The sequence below is a fragment of the Barbus barbus genome (genome assembly GCF_936440315.1).
Source record: "Barbus barbus genome assembly, chromosome: 14".
NCBI lineage: Eukaryota > Metazoa > Chordata > Actinopteri > Cypriniformes > Cyprinidae > Barbus > Barbus barbus.
The window spans coordinates 30,671,257-30,692,274 of record NC_136742.1 but is presented as its reverse complement, the minus strand read 5'-3'; the positions used below and the strand labels follow the sequence as shown (position 1 = coordinate 30,692,274).

Here is a 21,018-nt window from a genome sequence, read left to right as displayed (position 1 = left end):
CTTTGGCCACAGCGATAGCTGGATTCTTACACGTCGTGACTCGTAAGTTACTTCTATGAGGCCGTTTCAGGGATATCCGGTTTCGAGTATAAATGAAACATACACTGCATGAGTGTGTTTACGTCTCATTCCTGACCGCATCACTGTCTTTACTGGATGTTTTTAGAGAATATTTGCGCATATTCACATGCGATTGGATTAGTTACTCATATGCTGGACTGTCGTGATTTGGCTAATGCAGGACACTACTGAATGATGCGCATCAGAGGGGATTTAGAAGTGGGTATACGGAATGCCGACTGATAAAGAAGTTATCAGTCTCCACTACACCACCACTACACCACTGGTGCACAGCTAGTAAAGCGAATGATTTCAATTCATTGCGAGAGCTTGTTTTGTTGGAAGAATTTAAAAGTTGTCTGCCTGAGCGTGTTGTAGTTTATCTTAATGAACAAAAAGTCACTTCGTTGTCGCACCCAGCTATTTTAGCAGACGAGTTTGTTTTAACACACACAAGCGTTTTTGCAACTGCAAGCTCCGAGAAGACTCAATCTGTTCTTCATCAACCGCAAAGTTCCCGTTTAAAAACCAGTCCACCTCGAATCCGAGAGAGACGTGAGTGTTTTTATTGTCATAAATCGGAACATGTGATTGCTGATTGTTTATCTTTAAAACGCAAACAGCAGCCACAAACTAAAAGTGTCGGGTTTGTGAACACTCTTAAGTCAGTTGTTGCTAAACCTCGTGAGGACAGAATTGATGATAGTTACCGACCTTTTGTTTTGAAAGGGTTTATTTCTTTGACTGGTAATAGTGAGGATCAGAAAGAAATCAGAATGCTCAGAGACACAGGTGCAATGCAGTCATTTATTGTGGCAGATAAATTTCACTTCTCTGATGAAACCTCTTGTGGTTCAAGTGTAATCGTACATGGCATTGACATGGGTTGTATACAGGTACCACTGCACAGAGTGCATTTGCAGAGCGAATTATGCACTGGGTTCGTGCGAGTCGCTGTTCACCCTTCCCTTCCTGTGAAAGGTGTGGATTTCATTCTCAGGAACGACCTGGCAGGGGGAAAAATAATGCCTGTTTTGGAGGTTGTTGATAACCCAGATTTTTTTTGCCAGTCAGAGGATTTGTCTGATATTTATCCTCGCGTTTTTCCCAAGTGCGCCGTCACTCGCGCTCAGTCGCGCAACAAGGAAAGTGCCGTTGATCTGATTAATTTATTCTGCCTCTTTTTGTTGGTGAGAAGGCCCTGGATGCTGTTGTACCTGAAAAACTAAATGTTGATTTGGAGAGTTCTAGTGTGACTATGGCTGATGCAGAAATGTCAAAGTTAACTTTGTCTCGAGAGAAAATTATTGCTATGCAGAAAGGGGACAAGTCACTTGTTCCTATTTTTAATTCTGTAGTTTCTCCTGATATGATTCAAAACCAGAAAGTTGCCTATTTTATTGAAAATGGCTTACTGATGAGAAAATGGTGCTCAAATACAGATAAGTATTTATTTAGACTGGAATGTTGTGTATCAAATTGTTATTCCTTTTCCTTATCGTCAGCATGTTTTATATTTAGCACATGATCATTTGCTTGCTGGTCATCTTGGAGTCACAAAAACCTACAATCGAATTTTAAGACATTTCTTTTGGCGAGGGTTAAAAAAAGATGTAGTTCAGTATTGTCGTGCCTGTCATTCATATCAGTTGACTGGGAAGCCAAATCAAATTATTCCACCCGCTCCTTTGACTCCCATACCAGCAGTCGGTGAGCCGTTCGAACACATTATTGTAGATTGTGTTGGGGCATTGCCTAAAACTAAATCAGGTAACCAGTTCCTGTTAACCATCATGTGTGTGGCTACTAGATTTGTGGAGGCAATTCCATTAAGAAAAATCACCGCTCCTGTCATTATTAAAGCCCTAGTGAAATTGGCATTGGAACGTTTTGACCAGACTTTAAAGTCAATGCTTTGGAAACACTGTCTAGATTCGGCTCGAGACTGGGATGAGGCGGTTCCTCTGGTTTTATTTGCTGGAATTTAACCGTGCAGGAATACCTTGGGTTTAGCCCAGCCGAACTCGTCTTTGGTCATCAGGTAAAAGGACCACTAAAAGTTCTTAAAGAACATATGTTGTCGGTTATATAAATAACTAAAAGCAGAACCTAACACTTCTTGGATGACTAATCGGTTTCACACAGACACCGAACGCACCGACACAGTTGTTGTGTCCGTCGAGCGCCAGCACGAATCCCACTGGACAAGACCCCGGTGTGTAAATATACACAGTACACACACATATATTATGTAAACAAATAGTTTTATTTTGGACGCGATTAATCATTTGACAGCACTACTAAACATCTATCTATCCATTAAATATCTACATCTTAATATCCATCTACCTGAAGAGCTTCTCTCAGAGGAAACTGATTCATTTCCAAGCAGCTATAACAAGTTCTGTATTCAAATTTGGCAAGGAGCATGCAAATATCTATACACATCCACAGTGGTTGTGCGGCTCGCCAAAAACACCAGCAATGGATCCCAGGATCACAAAAGTGCTCTTTTTAAACAGTGTCATACATGTGACCCTGGAACACAAAACCAGTAATAATGGTCCATTTTCTAATTCTTTTTTAAATGTATACCTCATCCGAGAGCTGAATAAAAAAAGCTTTCCATTGATGTATGGTTTGTTATGATAGGACAATATTTGGCTGAGATGCAACTATTTGAAAATCTGGAATCTGAGGGAGCAAAAAAATCTAAATATTGAGAAAATCTCCTTTAAAGTTGTTCAAATGAAGTTCTTAGCAATGCATATTACTAATCAAAAATTATGTTTTTATATATTTACAGTAGGAAATATACTAAATATCTTCATGGAACATGGTCTTAATATCCTAATGATTTTTGGCATAAAAGAAAAATGGATAATTTTGACCCATACAATGTATTGTTGGCTATTGCTACAAATATACCCCAGCGACTTAAGACTGCTTTTGTGCTCCAGGGTCACATACTGTATATGTTTAGAGAGATGTGGTGACTATAAAAGACAGAGACCAAGACAAATACATTTGAGCTCTTTTATTAACTGATATTCATCCAGCAGCAGTAGCATGTGAGTGTTTATGTGTGTGTGTGTGTGTGTGTTAGATCTTGTTGAACGCTGCAACATCCACACTCTGAACCTGCAACACAGAACAAACACGTCAAGCTTTACATGTTCACTTGAAGACTAAAGCACACAGTTTATAGAGACGTTACTCACGTAGTCCTCAAACGTGGTGATCTCCTCCTCCAGGAAGTCTGTTCCCACCTTGTCGTCCTCCACCACACAGTTGATCTGCAGTTTCTTGATGCCATAACCCACAGGAACCAGTTTGGAGGCTCCCCACAGCAGCCCATCCACCTGCACCGACCGCACACACTCCTCCAGCTTCGCCATGTCCGTCTCGTCGTCCCACTGCAAACACCAGGAAAAAACGGATTAATGACCTTGAGAAGCCTGCCCAGAAAGATCGGGGGCATTTTAAAAGATTTTAAGGTAATTCAGACTGACAAATGGATAGACTGTCATACGGTTGCTAGGGTATTATGAATGGATGCTTAGCGGTTGCTAGGGTGTTCTCTGCGATTCCAAAGGTGCTGTTAGGATGTTCTGGGTGGTTGCTAGGTTGTTCTAAATGATTGCTAGGCAATTGCTAAGGTGTTCTGAGTGGTTGTTAGGGCGTTGCTAGGAGTTTTGGGTGGTTGCTAGATGGTCGCTAGGATATTCTGGATGCCGCTAGGGAATTGCTAGGGTGTTCTGGGTGGTTGATAGGGCGTTGCTAGAGGTTTTAGTTGGTTGCTAGGGTATTCTGGAAGGTGTTTTATGTGGTTGCTATGTGTTACTGGGGTGTTCTGAGTGGTTGCTAGGGGGGTTCTGATGGTTGCTAGATGAATGCTTGGCAGTTTCTAAGTGGTTGCTAGGTTAGTTGAAGTAAAGTAATTGAAATAAAGCTGAAGTAAAACTTAAATATTGAATAAAAAAACTACATTTAAATGAAAAAAATTACTAAGAACTAAAACTGAAAAAAAGATTAAACTAAATGAAAATAAAAGATAAAGTTAAAACAAAAACATTTAAATTGAAAATACAAAAATAAAAGTGAATTTAAAATATTAATAAACTGATTAATACACTGATTGCTTTTGGGTTTTAGGTGGTTGCTAGGTGTTACAGTTATCTGTTAGGTTCTGTCTATGTGGTTGCTAAGCAGTTGCTAAGGTGTTCCAGGTAGCTGTTAGGTTATTTCTATATGGTTGCTATGCAGTTACTAGCGTATTCAGGATGGTTGCCTGTTTGTTTGGGGAAAAAGCCAATTCAACAAACAAAACAAATAAAACGTGAAATCCCCGCTGCAGACACTTACCGGCTTGACGTCTAACAGGATGGATGATTTAGCGATGAGGGCGGGTTTTTTGGCCTTTTTGGTGGCGTATTCCTGCAGTCGCTGCTCTTTCAGTCTCTCGGCCTCCTCATCCACCTCTTCATCGCTGCCGAACAGATCGATGTCGTCCTCATCCTCGTCTTCCTCCTCCTGTTTCGCCGGAGCGGGCGGGGCTTTCTGAGGAGCGGCGGGACCGGTGCCGTTAACGGCCGGCGCTGTCGCCCGCTTCTCCAGCGCTGACACACGACTCTCCATCTTACTAAGAGCAGAACGCAGCTCCTGCACCACTGAGAAACACAACCAGAGCAATTAAGGAAGCGATTGCAGAAGATTAGGGAAGATGTAAATAAAAGACAGCTCAAATGCAAATACAATGACTTCACTGCTGTTCAGTTTGAATATTTGAATATGCTATTATTTGTCCACCTCCAGATGTCAAATATTATGTTTTATTTTATATGAAGTTTGCTACAACTAAATCCAAAGCATGGGATTAAGAGAGATAAAGACAGAATAGATGTTTAATGTATACAAACAAGTTTATTATCATTAACCAAAAGTAAAATTTATACATTTTTTTTTTAAATGTATAAATATCAGCTTTAAAAAAATTAAACTAAAAAAAGAAAGAAATTAAAAGTAATTAAGTTGAAGAAATTAACACAAACTAAACCAAAACTGAAATAAAAACATTTAAACCTAAACAGTAATATTTAAAAAGCAAACAAAAACATCAAACTAAAATTAAAATGAAAACTGAAAATAAAAGCCAACTTAAAACTTAAAAATCAATAATAACTATAATAGTATAAAAATAAAAAACTACAGTAGTAATAACAACAAAAAAAATATAATAGTATATGGAAAATAGAGTAAAAATGATTAAAACAAACTAAGATTAAATTGGAAACTGAAAATAAAATGATTCAAAACAATACAAACTATAAAAATATAGAAAAACAATAATAGTAACATAAAAAACAATAATAAAAAGCATATTAAAATAAACTAATTGAAATGAAAATAAAAGCTAATTAAAAACATGAATAAAAACAACATAAAAAACAATAATAATAAAAAAATTAAATAGTATATAATAGCACAGTAAAATTACTAAATATTAAACTAAAATTAAAACAAAATAATAAAAGCTAATTCAAAATACTAACAAAACCTACAATAGTACATAAACATTACACTGCATGCAAACATTTAAGATGCTCTTTAATTTGAAAAATGTGCATAATTTATTTATTTACACACTGGATTAGTATCTGATACGTGAATAGTCTTCTAGTCTTTTGAGGCTCCTTTTCTTAATGTTGTTCATTCATTCTTTCTCAAAATGACCAAAAGAATCATAAATGGAATCAGAATGCGAATTACGAGTGTTAAATTCTTTCTGATTTTCCATCCTGACGCAAATGCAAAGCTATGAGAATCTGTTAAACACACCTTTGTGTAGACTCTGGTTCTCCAGCTCCAGGTCCTGCATGCGTGCCGCGAGCTCCCCGTAATCAGCAGCGCTGCCTCCGCCGCTCTAACACACACACACACACACACACACACACACACACACACACACACACACACCAGAGTTCCCATCAGCCCCTGCTCTGATACAGAACCGCCCAGTGAGAGAATCGAGTCTACTTACAGCTACATACTACACACACTAACCAAACACACAACTACAGTCTGTTACTACACGAACTGCTACACTATTTTAATGTACCACACGACACACAACATAGATTTCATTATTTTGTCAGAACATGCAACGTTTAGACATGTTTTGATTTTATATTTGAAGTTGGTTCAGTAAGTTTAATTGGTTTCTATGAATGCCTCCATGACTCAAAGCTGCATAAATAACTCATTTGCACCCTAAATCAAAAGTTTCTGTAGGTTTGTAGGCAAATATTTGTTTATAACTATGTATTGGTATATTGATGCATGGATTCCCAAACCTTTTTGTCAGCCCAGCCCATTTGAGCTCAAAAATGCCAATGTAAAATTTTCCAATAAATTTTTATTTATTTTTTTAAGTTTAAATTTTTCAACACATTCGCATGTTCGTGGTTCTCTGATGTTGTTTAGTGGTCAAATGACATGCAGTTAAACTAATTCAATATTTTAGCTATTTTTTGGTGTTTTATTTTGATTGATTTGAAAATGTATTTATTTTGATTTGACATGTTCTATGATTTAAGTAATTATTAGGTAAACAAAAATATTTCTTATATTTCTTTAAATATATATTTTGGTTTTGTCTTGATCGTTTTTATTTTTAAACTATTTAAATTATTAATTAAATTATTAGTTTTTGATTAACTTACAATCTCCAGTATAGAACTCTGTATTGGTGTGTATGCATTAAAAAGAAAAAATAAATAAATATTCGTTCTTGTTCTTATTTTTGATGATTATTTTAATTTTAACATTTAAAAAATAATAACAAAATAAATTCAGTGTGAATACATAAATATAGTAGTCTGTAATATCATACAAACCAGGGTTATTAAGAGTTAAAATTAAACCATAAAAATGTGTTACTCATTAGCTGTTAAACAGTTACTGAAATAAAACACTTAATGTATTTTTTATTTTATTTCAGCAAACATTTATCATTTTAAGTTTAACATAAAATGTTGTTTGAAATAAAAATCAATAAAAAATCTAATAAAAAAAATACTGAAATGAACAAATAAAAAATATATATTTTTTTAAAGAATTGAAACCATTAATAAGCTATTATAGTATTGCAATGACACAAAAATGACACTGATTCAAACCTCACAACAAAGATGCAAGTGTTTGCTCTCGTATATGGTCTCGTTTCACAGCAGAAACATTAACAACAAATGCATGCATCACAGATTTCTTCTGAAACTTTCTACAAAAACATGCATGCAAGCATGCACACGCATCACGCGCTGGCCGACTCGGGCGTGAGCTGCTTTAGTGTGTGTCACACACACACTTACAGGAGAAGAGCGGTGGGAGGGGTTTGATATTTTAGGGGCGGAGCCTCTACTTGGCTGCAAGGTTGTCTTCAGCTACAGGAGAGATCATTTATGAGGAAAGTGCAGATGAAGGAAGAGAACAGATGATTTAGGAGATAGAAGCTGGGCTTTGTTCTAAAACCTAGGGAGCTGCCTATATTGACAGCATATCAGAGACACTCACAACACTCTGCCTATGTAGGCAGCAGACAGCAAGACAACTCGCTAGGGTTTAAGAACAAGAGTAGAGCTGCACGATTAATTATTAAACTGGCTGGTGTCAAGAAAATAAAATCTTTATGGGCTTCCTGTGTTTTTCTGGCAAAATAATAGCTTGAAAATAAAAAACTTAAGACAGACAACAGCTGCTGTACAGTAAAATAAATGTATTTTTATTACAATTCTTAAATGCTCCATTTTTTATTTTACAATGAATTACAATAGTTGTATTTCTTATTTTAATATTTTTACTTAGTAATAACAACAACAATAATAATAATACTTACTGATATGAAATCAGAAATGTTTTGGGAAAATTGTGCATATTTTTATTTTTTTTATTTTATTTAGTAACGTGCAATAACAACATTTATTACTATATTTCTAGACAGCCATTGTTTGCATTGCAATTTTACAGTTGTACTGTAAAATAAAATAATCATCTCTACATAATTTCTCTTAACTACTCATTTTTATTTTAGAGTGAAATAATATTTTTGAAACAATTTTAATTTTGTAACAACCACAACATTATTATTATACAGTCATACTGATATATAATAAAAAATGTTTTGCTCATATTGTATAAAACATTCAAATCTGCAGCTTTTCAAATAAATAAAATTATAATAAATAAATAAACAACGGCAATCTGATTTTGTCCCAGGAATCGTGCAGGCCTAGAAGAGAGCTAGATTGCACCGTTCAAAGAGCAGTGGTAGGGTTTTTGCTGGACTCACCCCAGCCAGAGATTTCTGGATGTTTTCTCGAGCTCTTGCGATGTCCTGAAGGATGCTGTTAGCTCCAGTGTCCTGAGACGAGAGACAGAGACTAACCTCAGTGTGCGTGCCGATATAAACTGTGTTTCTGCAGCTTTAAACAATGAAATATTGCTAGTAATGGTGAGGGCATGGGTTCAGATCCCCGGGACTGTGGGAATGTATACACTGAATGCATACGTAAGTCTCTTTGGATAAAGGCATGAATTGCATGAAATTAAGTAAATGTACCAAATGCATGAAATTAAGTAAATGTACCAAATGCATGAAATTAAGTAAATGTACCAAATGCATGAAATTAAGTAAATGTACCAAATGCATGAAATTAAGTAAATGTACCAAATGCATGAAATTAAGTAAATGTACATTTACAGTGAACCTATTGATCTTTCAAAAATACCACGTGGAACAGTAGTATTAGCACACATGCTGTAAATACTAATGCAATAATTCAAGTGATATATTTATTACTTGTTTGGGCTGCGCGGGTCCGTTCATCCGCTCATAAAATTGGCGCTCCGCTTCATCGTAACGTGGCTTATCGAACCAGATCCTCTCCCGCCCCAAACACTCCGCTGCAGTCATCCTGCAAAACACACACGAGACCTGTAACGACCTCACTAAACAAACACCTTCAGTGAACTGATAAAGGACTGGATGAGATTTGCTATGTCTGGCTTTGATGAAAATGAAAGGATGTTTCAGAATAAACTACGGTGCACAGCAGTGTCGGGGAGTGAATTTACATGCTAATGGTTATTATTATTGTATTTAAATAAAGCTAAAAAAATAAAAATTTGTTAGTTGAAATAAAATGTACTTATTTTTTATTTTTGCCAAGGCAACGTGTCATTTTCATTAAGTTTAACTTGGTGTACTAAAATAACAAAATTAAATAATACATAAAAGTGAAATAAATAAAAAAAGATTAATAAAAACTATACGGACATGCAAAAAAAGAATAAAAATTAAAAAGAAAAATAATAAATTAAATCATTTTTTTCTGCCAAAATAATGGTTTAATCATTTGAAAAATGAAAAAAAAAAAACTCGTAAAATAATTTTACTGTCAAATTAATTATATTATTTTTTTACTTTACAATTTTATTGAATACTTTTTTTTTTAATTTACCAACAGCATTAATTTTAATTTGCATTATTAATTTTAATCATTAATTTTCTTTCAAATACCTACTAAAACATTGCTCATTTTATTTTAGTTAAACTTGATACATAAAATAACTAAATGAATAAAAAGATAAAAATGACCAAAAGAAAAATAAAACCAATTAAAAAGACAAAATAAAAAAAACCCACAACAAAATGACCAAAATTAAAATGAAAAATACATCAAAATAAAAGCTCAATGGTTTAACATTTGAAAATGAAAATAAATAAATTGAAAATTAATAAAAGCTATAGTAGTATCTCAGTGATACTAAAATAACACTGCTAAGTTACTCCCCAAAACTGGTGCATGGACATAATACTACAAATAATGCGCATGTTAATGCAACCATGCCAAAATAACAACAAAAATGACATCGACCAAACAAATGAAGAAACCCAAATGATACAAAATGACTCTTCCAAGCCAACACAACGGACAAACACAGCAAGAATGAACTGTAAAAAGAAACCAAAGAAAAACTAAAAAGAACGGCATGAGAAAAATGCGCGATGACATGAAGATGGCGCACAAAAGAAATAGAAACGTTTGTTAATAGTTTACATGTGAATGCAATGAATGAGACTGACGGTTACCTGAGAGTAAAATGCCATTTTAAAGTGATCTTTCACCAATTCTGTCATTAACTTTATGTCGTTCCAAACTCGCATGACTTTTCGCCATGAAACGCTTAAAACTGCGATTCGTAGGAGGTTCAAGCAACAAAAGTAATGCAGGTTTGGAGCAACAGGACTGTTAAAATGACTTTAATTTGATGGTGAACTAACTAATTGACTACAGTGTGTGAGGAAAGTGTATTTTCTCAAGTATCGAGCCATACTTCTGCTTCTGGCTAGAATGGTTTATAGATGTTTTGACGGATCTCGTCGCAGCTTCTTCATAGAAACGAGTCTCCGCCTCCGCATAGCGACCGCGATCTAGCCACACCCTCTCACTGTCGGCATGCAGGAAATAGCAGTGTGCCGCTCCCTGATTGGTGGTGATGTCGTCGGATTCCCGCTGATTGTAAACCACAGGCTTTTTTTGCGCGTTATTTCGCCGTTTGGAGTTGGACTCGTCGCTGCTGGTTTCAGAGTTTCTCGGTGGAGAGCTTCGGCCATACAGGTTCTGATAGAAAGTCGTCTCGGCTTTATCAAAAAGAGGCTTCTGTAGCCACACCCCCATTGGAGGCGGCGACAAGGAAGGGAGGCCGTTGATTGGTCTGGAAGCTGGTGTGGGAGGAGTCGGGGTTTGTGATTGGTAGCCCTCGTCGCAGCTGGCGGGTTGCAGTTGGAGAGATCTCGGTTGGTTGGGAGCACGGCCCACAAACTTGCTCTCAGCTTGGTCACAGTTGGGTTTATTCACCGACACGGTTTCAACGACAGGATGACAAGCCTCTTGCTCTCCATGCTGGCAGGTTTCTTGCTTGTTTCTTGCGGAGGAACTCGCAGGAGCAGTCGTGCCGTTTTGCTGCTGCAATAGTCGTACGTAGTAAAGACTCTCGGCTCTTTCGTACGCGACACGGTCGAACCACACCATCGAACACTCTGACCTCAAACCCTCCAGCGTCGCGCTGGACAAACATCCCTCGCCGCCTGCGGTGGATCGGTCCGGCTGCCGTTCAGAAGAACTGGACTGATTCGAAGAAGAATTCCTATGGCTTCTGTTGCGCATTTTCTTGTGTCCAGAAATACAGAGGTAGAAGAGGATTGATAAATAAACGAAAAAGAGGAAAGGGAGAGTGACAGGGAACTGGAGAATTAGTCACACAGCAGTAGGATAACATTAAACATGAAGTGTGTAAACTGTTTAAACAATTATTCGTTTAAGCGCAAATTACGGCAAGTTAGCGATTTACATTGACGCGGCAACTTAAAGGGATAGTTCACCCAAAAATGACATTTCTGTCATCATTTACTCACCCTCAAATAGTTTCAAACCTCTATGAATTTCTTTGTTCTGCTGAACATAAAAAGTTTGTAACCAGGCTGTTTTGGAGCACCATTGACTTCCATAGTAGGAAAACAAATACTATGTAAGTCAATGGTGCCCCAGAACTGCTCTGTTTCCCACATTCTTCAGAATATCTTCCTTTATGTTCAGCAGAACAAACACATTCATACAGGTTTGAAACTATTGAGGGTAAGTAAATGATGACAGAATTTCATTACTATCCCTTTAAAAGAGGTGCAAGATGCTGAAAAACCAAAGTATTTTAAAATGCAGTACTGAAGACGGTTTCATTACAAAAAAGAGAAAAAAATATTGCTGCTTTTATGGATGTAAATTTAGACTTTTCAGAGAGCTTTATATTCATAGTCCAAAGAATACTGTTAGCATTTAACAAAAATCGAAATAGCTTAATAAAGCGGGTATTTGTATTATTTCCGTCACCTAATAAAAATATTAAAAATGCAATTAAAGCTTTTCCACAATCCACACTTTATACAAGATATAAACTCACAAGAATTAATTTTACATCTCGCGATTAATAACTTGCAATTCTAAGAAGTCTGAACTGTGATAAAAAATACTTTTTAATATTTTTATTCTGTGGTGGACATAAGTTACTGAGAAACCTGTTCGGAGACAATCATTATTCGATTTCATTTTTATGCATTTTAGCTGTTCATTTATAGGGCGTTTTGTGAAGCTGTAATCGGAAACATTTGAAAAACATTTCAAAAGCTATATGGTTTTTGTCTCCATTTAAACGCAAATTTGTGAAAATGGCAATGTAATGCGTTTCTGGCCTGGTATACGTAATACAACGTCATTTAGGTGGATCCATGGGAACAGGGATCATTTTGACAATGTTGTCATCTGTACGCAAAACTTTTCAAAAACGCAAAGGAAAAATTTACTAATTTGCATTCCATGTAAAAATGAACACACTTCAGCTTTAAAGACACACACAAAACATTCTATGGTTGCATTAGATTTAAGCATGAAATACATTTCACTTTACAATGACCAATAAAAAAGCACAAACTGAAAGTGTGATGGAGAAAAGAAAGGACAATCAAATTCAGAATAAACAAAAGACATGAACACCTTCAGAAAACACGAAAAGCAATCAAATAAACACGTTCTTCTCATCCAAACGAAGGCAAGCAATAAACCATAAAGTGCAATTAAGAGGACTTCACTCATCCCATATGAAGTACTGTGGTGAAAACATGGTAAAGTGATGGTATCTGATAGTAATACTATGATTACCATAGTATATGTCCAAAAATATGGTATTGTCATGTGCACAATAGTACTATTTTGTTAGTCTAACATGATTAATGTCACATAACTTACATGATCATTCACCAATCAGGCCAATGTGACTGAAAATAACTCATTATTATGAATATTACTTTTATTATCACTTTAAAGAGGATAGTTTCTAGTGACCATGACTGTCAAGCAGATCTGAATGTGAAATTATGAGGAAAAGGTGTATTTTAAAGCCTCCTTGTGTTGATTCAGAAAAGAAACAGGCGTTATATAGAGATCATAAATCAATATAAATCTCCAGTTTATCACAAAATCATCCAGAATGCGCCATTATTGATGATAATCTGGCCTTCCTGCACATGGAGGTGTCAGGCCCATCACTGGATATTTATACAAATTAATCGTATTTTCATTATGACAGTGACTGTAATAAAAGCATGAGCTTTCTGTCTCGTATTTATTATTCATATATTAATAAATAAACATACGAAAGACGTCTAACCGGCTTTTGAGCACGATAAACACCCCGTAGATTTACAGCACAGTATTATGTATTCATTTAAACCAGGAAAAACAATAAATAAGCATGAGAGACTGTAAAACAGCTCATTTTTCCACACAAATACTCACTTTAAGTGTTTTAATTCGCGTTGAATGAATCGCTGCTGCTCGCCGCGCGTTCACGGAACAGAAGGAGCGAGCGAGAGCCGCGCAAACCATTCCGGCGAACGCGCGGGGGAGACCACTTCCTCAAAACCGCCACAAAACCACCAAACATTACCCTGATGCGGCTTAAATTTATTTTAGTCAGTTTTTTTTGTATACATATAGACATCACACACAACTGTGCCATAGAAGAGGGCTTTAAGTGATATTTTGTCATCACATTTTTTTTTCAACATGGTACATTCTGTCACTATTTCCCAGCGCGACTGCGCATGTGACGTCATCAAATGATGGGAAAGGCCTATTTCTATTCTTTTGTGGAAACGAGAGTGAAATTACTATAGTTTTCATTTAAAATTAAACTAATTGTATTCTTAAAGACGTTTTATACAAACAAAAATACGTGTGAATCACTGATCTATAGATCAGTGGTGTGAATTCATTTTGTGTCTACATTTTAATATTATTTTTTGCTTTTAATATTAATTTAAGCTTTGTGAATTTAGTATTTTTTCATGTCATTACATTGTTTAGAGCATATTAGAAGAATAATATTTTATTCATGTTTTATTCTATGTCCTCTGTAGAGGACACCAGGACTAAAAAAATAAATAAAATGGCATGAATAGACATGAAAAAGGCAAAAACAATAGGATTTTTTTTTTTAAATCACCAATACATTTTTAGGTTTCAAGATTTTTTTCTTCCAAACTTTAAGGATGATTCTCAACTATGTTATAAAATATATAACAAAATGATTTGATATAGCATTTTGTTTTATGCAATATGTAAAAATTTTACATAAACGGGTTTTCCCATTAAACACTCTGTATAATTAGCATATTAATGGATTGCTGTTGGGATAGCATGTTGAAAAAATAATTGTCATAATGGGAGTAATAATTGACCAGATTTTCACAATATCTAATATTTCATAACTAAACATATAATTTATTTTCCTATTCAATTGTTATGTCTCCCAAAATGCATAATACACATGCTTTTAGTCCTGGTGTCCTCAACAGTGGACATGTATGAAATTATGTCCTGTTTCATAACAGGAAGACATATTTGAATTTGAGAACCCATAACATTTTCCTGAGATGTTGCTCTTTGACAAACAATTTGAAAATTATTCAGATTTAAATATATATATATATTTCCATAAGGATGTAAAATTGTTCACTAAATTAAATGTACCCATCTTTAAAGAGCTAGGAGAGGGTGTGGTCATGGTCAAACGTCCAATCATTTAGTATCTCTATAAAGCCCTGAATGTGCTCTGTACAGGACATCCAGGCTTAAAACTGTGACATGTGAGGTCTCAGAGAAATTCACTGAAATAGAAAGTCCACTACAGAGGCAACAACTCCATAGCTGGGTCTCAGGAGGATATACAAAATTTTACATTCACAAACATTTCTTTAAAACATACTTAGATCTGATATTTTATAGTTGTGTAAAAAGTGATCAAACAAACATTATTTCTTTATTTTCTCTTTAATTTATGGGAAATGTAAGTTTATTAATAACTACAAACCAATATTTGAAATGAAAGTAGTTCGTTCCTAATAGCGACAGCTTCATTTTATGGCAAAATAACACATTGTTAAAATTCTATTAATCTTTATTACAACAAAATTACAAAAACACTCAAATCTGAGTTTTAAACTGTAGAAATGGTAACAATCATTTGGTTGCACAAAAGTGCGCTGCGAATGGCAGCCTTCATGGCGTCGTCCACAGTTGTTTTTATGTTTTTGTTAGTTTGTCCTGTCTTTAGTCATATCCCTGCAATCAGTTTTTACCAGAGACGAATTGCTGGACATTCGGAAGAACACACTCCACCCGATTTTTCACCAGTTTTTGTCAATTCAGATGTTCAGGCTCTAACGTCTGTGGTCATGAAATCTTTTGAAAAACTGGTGCTGGCCCACCTGAAGGACATCACTGGACCCTCTTCAGTTTGCCTATACAGAGCAAACAGGTCTGTGGACGATGCAGTCAACATGGGACTGCATTATGTTCTGCAGCATCTAGACAGACCAGGAGCTTATGTGAGGATCCTGTTTGTGGACTTCGGCTCGGCCTTTAACACTATCATTCCAAATCGCCTCCTGCCCAAACTAATTCAGCTCTCCGCCCCCACCTCTGTCTGCCAGTGGATCACCAGCTTCCTGACAGACAGACAGCAGTTAGTAAAGCTTGGTAAATTCACATCCAGCACCCGCACCATCAGCACTGGAGCTCCTCAGGGCTGCGTACTCTCCCCACTGCTTTTCTCCCTCTACACCAACGACTGCACTTCTAAAGACCCCTCTGTCAAGCTCCTGAAGTTTGCAGATGACACCACACTGATCGGCCTCATCCAGGACGGTGACGAGTCTGCTTACAGACAGGAGGTTAAGGAGCTGGCTGTCTGGTGCAGTCTCAACAACCTGGAGCTGAACACGCTCAAAACTGTGGAGATGATCATGGACCTGAAGTGGGATATTCACATTGACTCCATTGTCAGGAAGGCCCAGCAGAGGTTGTACTTTCTTCGCCAGCTGAGGAAGTTCAACCTGCCACAGGACTTACTGAAACTGTTCCATCATTGAATCCATCCTCTGCACTTCTATAACTGTCTGGTTCAGCTCAGCTACCAAATCTGACCTCAGAAGACTACGGAGGGTAGTCCGGACTGCTGAGCGAATCATTGGTACAACCCTCCCCACTCTCCAAGAACTGTACTTATCCAGAGTGAGCAAAAGGGCTGGTAAAATCACTCTGGACCCCTCACATCCAGCTCACTCCCTCTTTGAACTGTTACCGTCTGGTCGACGCTACAGAGCTCTGAGCACCAGAACGACCAGACACAGGAACAGTTTCTTCCCTCAGGCAATCCATCTCATGAACACTCAACAATAATTATGGTAGACACACTATTTATACACTTATTTATCTAACACACATACTTAGACTATATTTCAATTGCACATAATATCTCTGTACATAAAAAACTGTCTACTGTTATATACCTGTAAATACAATTGTCAATTTGTATATTGTTATTCCTTATTTACTTGTTATATTTCATTCTTTTTATTATCTGTGTTTATTCTGTTGCACTGCGATAGCTTCTGTCATGAAAACGAATTCCTCGTGTGTGTAAACATACCTGGCAATAAAGCTCATTCTGATTCTGATTCAATTAGATACTGTTTACACCAAGTGAAAATAGCAGTATTTTTTAACGATTTGCTATTTACACTAAGTGCAAATAGTTGTCGATTCTATTTTAAAATATTAAAATAGCAAGATTTTCTGCTTTTTATACTACTTACTGCAAATAGTGGCAATTATCTGCACCTCAGTATTGTAGTACATTATAAAACAGTACACAATAATAACGCATTGAGTGTAAATTATAGTTTTAATTCAAAATAGGCTAATGAATGCCACTTTATTGGGCCAATAAAGCCCTCCCTACACCTACCCGATCCTTTATCTATAACTTTTTGATTGTTTCCTTAATTTTTATTGAACATAAATGCCTTTCCGATGCAATATGAGATTTGAAAGTTTGGCAAAAAGCAGGTTCGAACTCGGGTCTATCGCATCAAAAAGCACACGCCTTATCATCTACCCACTAAAACTGATGTTGAATGAGTGTTTTCTTGCATTGTTGACTATCCCAATCACACGCTGGTGGACGGAGTTTGTGTAAATAACCTTTGTAAGGCGGGCTATTTGCACTTAGTGTAAATAGACACTCCGTAAAAAACATTTAGTTCATGTGACATGTCAAGCTTAATCAAAAAAAATAGCTAAATAAATAAAAACTGTAGACATGGTAACAAAATATTTGCTTGCAAAAATGGATATAAAAACTATATAAACGTCATATAAAATAATCTGAATTAAAACCAAACCAAGTGTTTGGTTTGACATACTGTGGCTGACAATTTGCTAAATTTTCAAAAAGATTTGATCAATTTGCAAAAAAATTGTTTTAAACTGCATGGAAATAAATTTCGGTTGCAAAAAACAAAATCCCAAATGATGGGAGTTTTAAACTGTAGACATGGTGAAAAAATGTCATCATTAAATATTTAATTTGACATGCTAGGCTGGACAATCAGCTTTTTCTACCTTGCATTTTAAAATATTTTCAAATAGAAAAGTCATTTAAAATGGTAAAAATGTCAAAATGTTACTGTTTTTGCTGTATTTTGGATCAAATAAATGCAGGCTTGGTGAGCAGAAGAGAATTCAAAAAACTAAAACTACACTTTTGACTGCATAGTGTATGTTAGTCTACAGTTTGAAGTTATAGATATTAATATTAATAATGAGTCTGAGATGTTTATTTGGCAGTGATTTCACATTTCTTGTTTGTATGAAGGCTAAATACAAATAAAAGATGAAAATTATTTTATTTGTGCTGTTTTTTCCCCCTAAAATATTATAAAGTTTTATAGGAGGAGTTCATAGACTTGGCAAATTCATTTTTCATAATATTGTAGGTACAGACATCTGTTGTGGGCTTTTTTTTTAATAGTGTTCATATCGATATCGGAATGATATCGTATCGACCGATATTAAGAAATATATCTTGATATAAATTTTGGCCATATCGTCGAGCCCTAGTCTGAAGCTAAAAAAATGACCATCATACACTACACGATTTTCTGTGGAATCTGTCAGCTGTAATCTGCAGACTGGCTCTGACTTTCCTCAACTTGTTCAGACTGTAAAATCGGGGCGAAAATCATTCCAGGCTTAGCTTTGGTAAATCCGGGTAAATCCTCACCTCCTCCAGTGTTTCTAGAGTGATTCCGGCTGCCATGGAAACGATGACATGTTCCTGAGTGACATTCCTTGAGATTCCATTCAGCACCTTTGGGATGAGGTGAGGTTTGACGGCCAGGAAGACCAAGCGAGAGCGATCGACAACCTCGTCATTCGAGTGAGTGACAGTAACCCCTCTCTCCTGTCAGAACATTCACACAAACCTGTCACAGAAATGACGAGTTAAGCCAGTGGCCTCAATTCCTGGAGGGCCACAGCTCTGCAGAGTTTAGCTCCAAATCATCTTCTTTGAAGTTTCAAAAGATCCTGAAGATCAGGTGTGTTTGATTAGGGTTGGAGCTAAACTGTGCAGAGCTGTGGCCCTCCAGGAACTGCGTTTGAGACCAGTGGGTTAAGCTGTCGCATCTACTCCAGATCTCACGCTGGGAATAAAGGAGAAACACTATCACTACAACTAAAATAATTCAGGTGTGTATCTACTTAAAAAGCAGCTGAATTTCATTACAAAACATCAGGGCCATATTTCACACCAAAATCAAGAGAAAAAGAGCTCAATATTCTGTACTCCAGCAATGGAAATCAACCCATTAGGACGCAATTAATTATTTTATCATCATTTTTTATTTTATATATGTTATTATGTTAATTTATTATAAAATGAATTTTTAAGTATCCTAAAAATTCAATGAAAATAGGCATTATTTTTATTTTTTATTTTTATTTTTTTATTTTTTATATTTTAATTTTAAGTTTTATTAAAATAACATTTATATAATCCTAAAATAATAAAAAACAATAATTATAATTATCTTAGCATATTATAATATATATATATATATATATATATATATATATATATATATATATAGCATTTCTTGATTTTTTATGGAACTGCATAATTGTTAATAAAGTCACATATCATACCTGAAAGCGAGGAAGGTTGTTCGTGGATGGAGCGCTAATAATTATATTACTGGGTGGAACCTTCCCTATAACACAAAAACAGTACAACATATCATTAAGAAGCTCAGAAACTATTATTATTATTATTACTGTAATTTTCATGCCTCAATTTGTTTTAATAAAGTTAACAGTTCAAGATTAACACTGCTTTTAGTGTCTGCATATTGTTTGTTTTGTTAGTTTTTTCAGTAATACAGTAGTTTATGTAACAAAAACACACTATGTGCACTTTGTTATGTGTGTGTATAATGCTCTGAGCTATTCCAAACGCCATGTTTCCAGCTCCGATGAACCCGATCTTCAGCTGAGACACATCCTGAACTCAAAGCACACATTACTTCACCTTATTAAAGATGACAGCATACACAGCCTGAAGCGCTGAAACTCTGTGAGAGATTCATTGTTCATTTAATGCAGCGCTGTGTGAAATGAATCCGATCAGCGTCGTGTCACATGGAGAACATGTTCTTTACTTACATATACCAAAATATAAGCAAATACACTGACACCTGCAGAACAGGATCCATGGATTCCTAAAAACACATCATACTTTAATCAGCAGCGGGGCCATTCCACCGAATGGGTGCCTTTTGTTTCCAAAACTCTTCAAAAAAAAAAAAATCGATCTTTTTTAAAGACTGAATCTAGTAATACACATATTTAAATATTCAAAATCTGTACTGGGCCATTTCAGGTAACTTTATTTAATTTTTTACAGATGGATGCATTTTTCTCAGTCCTGTTACCAAAACGTCTTTTAAAAAGCATGTTTAAAAATATGTCAACAAATTCCTTCATTTCCCCATCAGGCAGGTGTTTATTTAAAATAAATTGTTGGTTTCATGGTCAAAAAATATTATTTTTATCATAAAAAAAAAATTAAACAAGGTGTATTTTTCTAAAGTACACAAACCCATTTTTTCATTTTAAAGGCGACTCAAACCTCAAGCTTATCAATTTTCTATGATGCAATTTATTAAACAATGGGATAAAATATTGGCCAAACTTAATAAATAAAAAAAAAATAGTGGTTTAGCTTTATTTTTTAAAGAAAAAACTATTTAGTAACAGGAATGAAATGCACTGTAAAAAAAAAAAAAAAAAAAAAAAAGGTAACAAAATTTTAAGGCAACCAGCTTCAGCAGATTTTAAGAGTTTTCTCAACTCCTTGTTTTAAGTTTATACAACAAAAAGTTGAGAATCTCCTACAAAAATAAGTAAAAATCTGCTGAAGCTGGTTGCCTTAAAATTTTAAGTTGACTCAACTTCTTTTTTTTTTTTACAGTGTGGGTTACAGGAAGGAGTATCCATTATATTAGTATACAGGTTTGACTCACATATGAGGTATTAATGCCCGCATTTAGTGAAAGTGTTGAACATTGACTAGTGAGTTCATCTCACTGCTAAAAAAGGCCAAATCATGTTTCTATTTAAATCTAGTGGTCTGCAGAGGGTTTTGTTTAGGGGTAGAGGACAGGTTATTAGATAAGATATAAATAATGAAAAAATATTATCATATTAACAATAATAAACTTCTTTTCAGTTTTTCTGAGGATTTTGATTTCTTATAGCGCAGCTCACACCCAAACGCCATTCCATATATGAGTCTAATACATAATTGCCACAGGACGGGAATTTCAAGTACATTTTCTGTCATACATGCAGGAATGTAATATAAAATGCAGGAACAACCATAGGTTTTCGCTGAGAAAAAGATGCATTTTCAAATTTATCTAGATTAGTATGGATGTAGCCT

At 35.5% G+C, this 21,018-nt stretch overlaps 1 protein-coding gene across 2 annotated transcripts; it reads right to left on the bottom strand.

Annotated features, from left to right (window-relative positions):
- Positions 1–2,309: 2,309 nt before the first annotated feature.
- On the bottom strand, positions 2,310–13,550 carry LOC306880061 (elongation factor 1-delta-like). Of its 2 annotated transcripts, XM_079433343.1 has the most exons (8): positions 13,470–13,534; positions 8,918–9,032; positions 8,408–8,479; positions 7,431–7,502; positions 5,899–5,983; positions 4,426–4,730; positions 3,282–3,476; positions 3,084–3,201 (listed from the first exon to the last, which is right to left on the bottom strand). In XM_079433343.1, the coding sequence occupies exons 2-8, from the start codon at positions 9,029–9,031 to the stop codon at positions 3,163–3,165; spliced, it is 882 nt and encodes a 293-aa protein (XP_079289469.1). In that variant the 5' UTR covers position 9,032; positions 13,470–13,534; the 3' UTR covers positions 3,084–3,162. The 2 variants fall into 2 exon arrangements, with proteins under 2 accessions (XP_079289468.1, XP_079289469.1); XM_079433342.1 differs by lacking the exon at positions 7,431–7,502 and having other exon boundaries at positions 2,310–3,201; positions 13,470–13,550.
- Positions 13,551–21,018: the final 7,468 nt, after the last annotated feature.

Bases quoted from the DNA above. Each gene is read 5' to 3' on its own strand.
- LOC306880061 (XM_079433343.1), bottom strand. From the start codon at position 9,031: ATGACTGCAGCGGAGTGTTTGGGGCGGGAGAGGATCTGGTTCGATAAG. The intron at 8,480-8,917 runs GTAATAAATATA...CTCTCGTCTCAG, and splicing joins GACCCGCGCAGCCCAAACAA to GACACTGGAGCTAACAGCAT. The intron at 7,503-8,407 runs GTGAGTCCAGCA...TCTCTCCTGTAG, and splicing joins TCCAGAAATCTCTGGCTGGG to CTGAAGACAACCTTGCAGCC.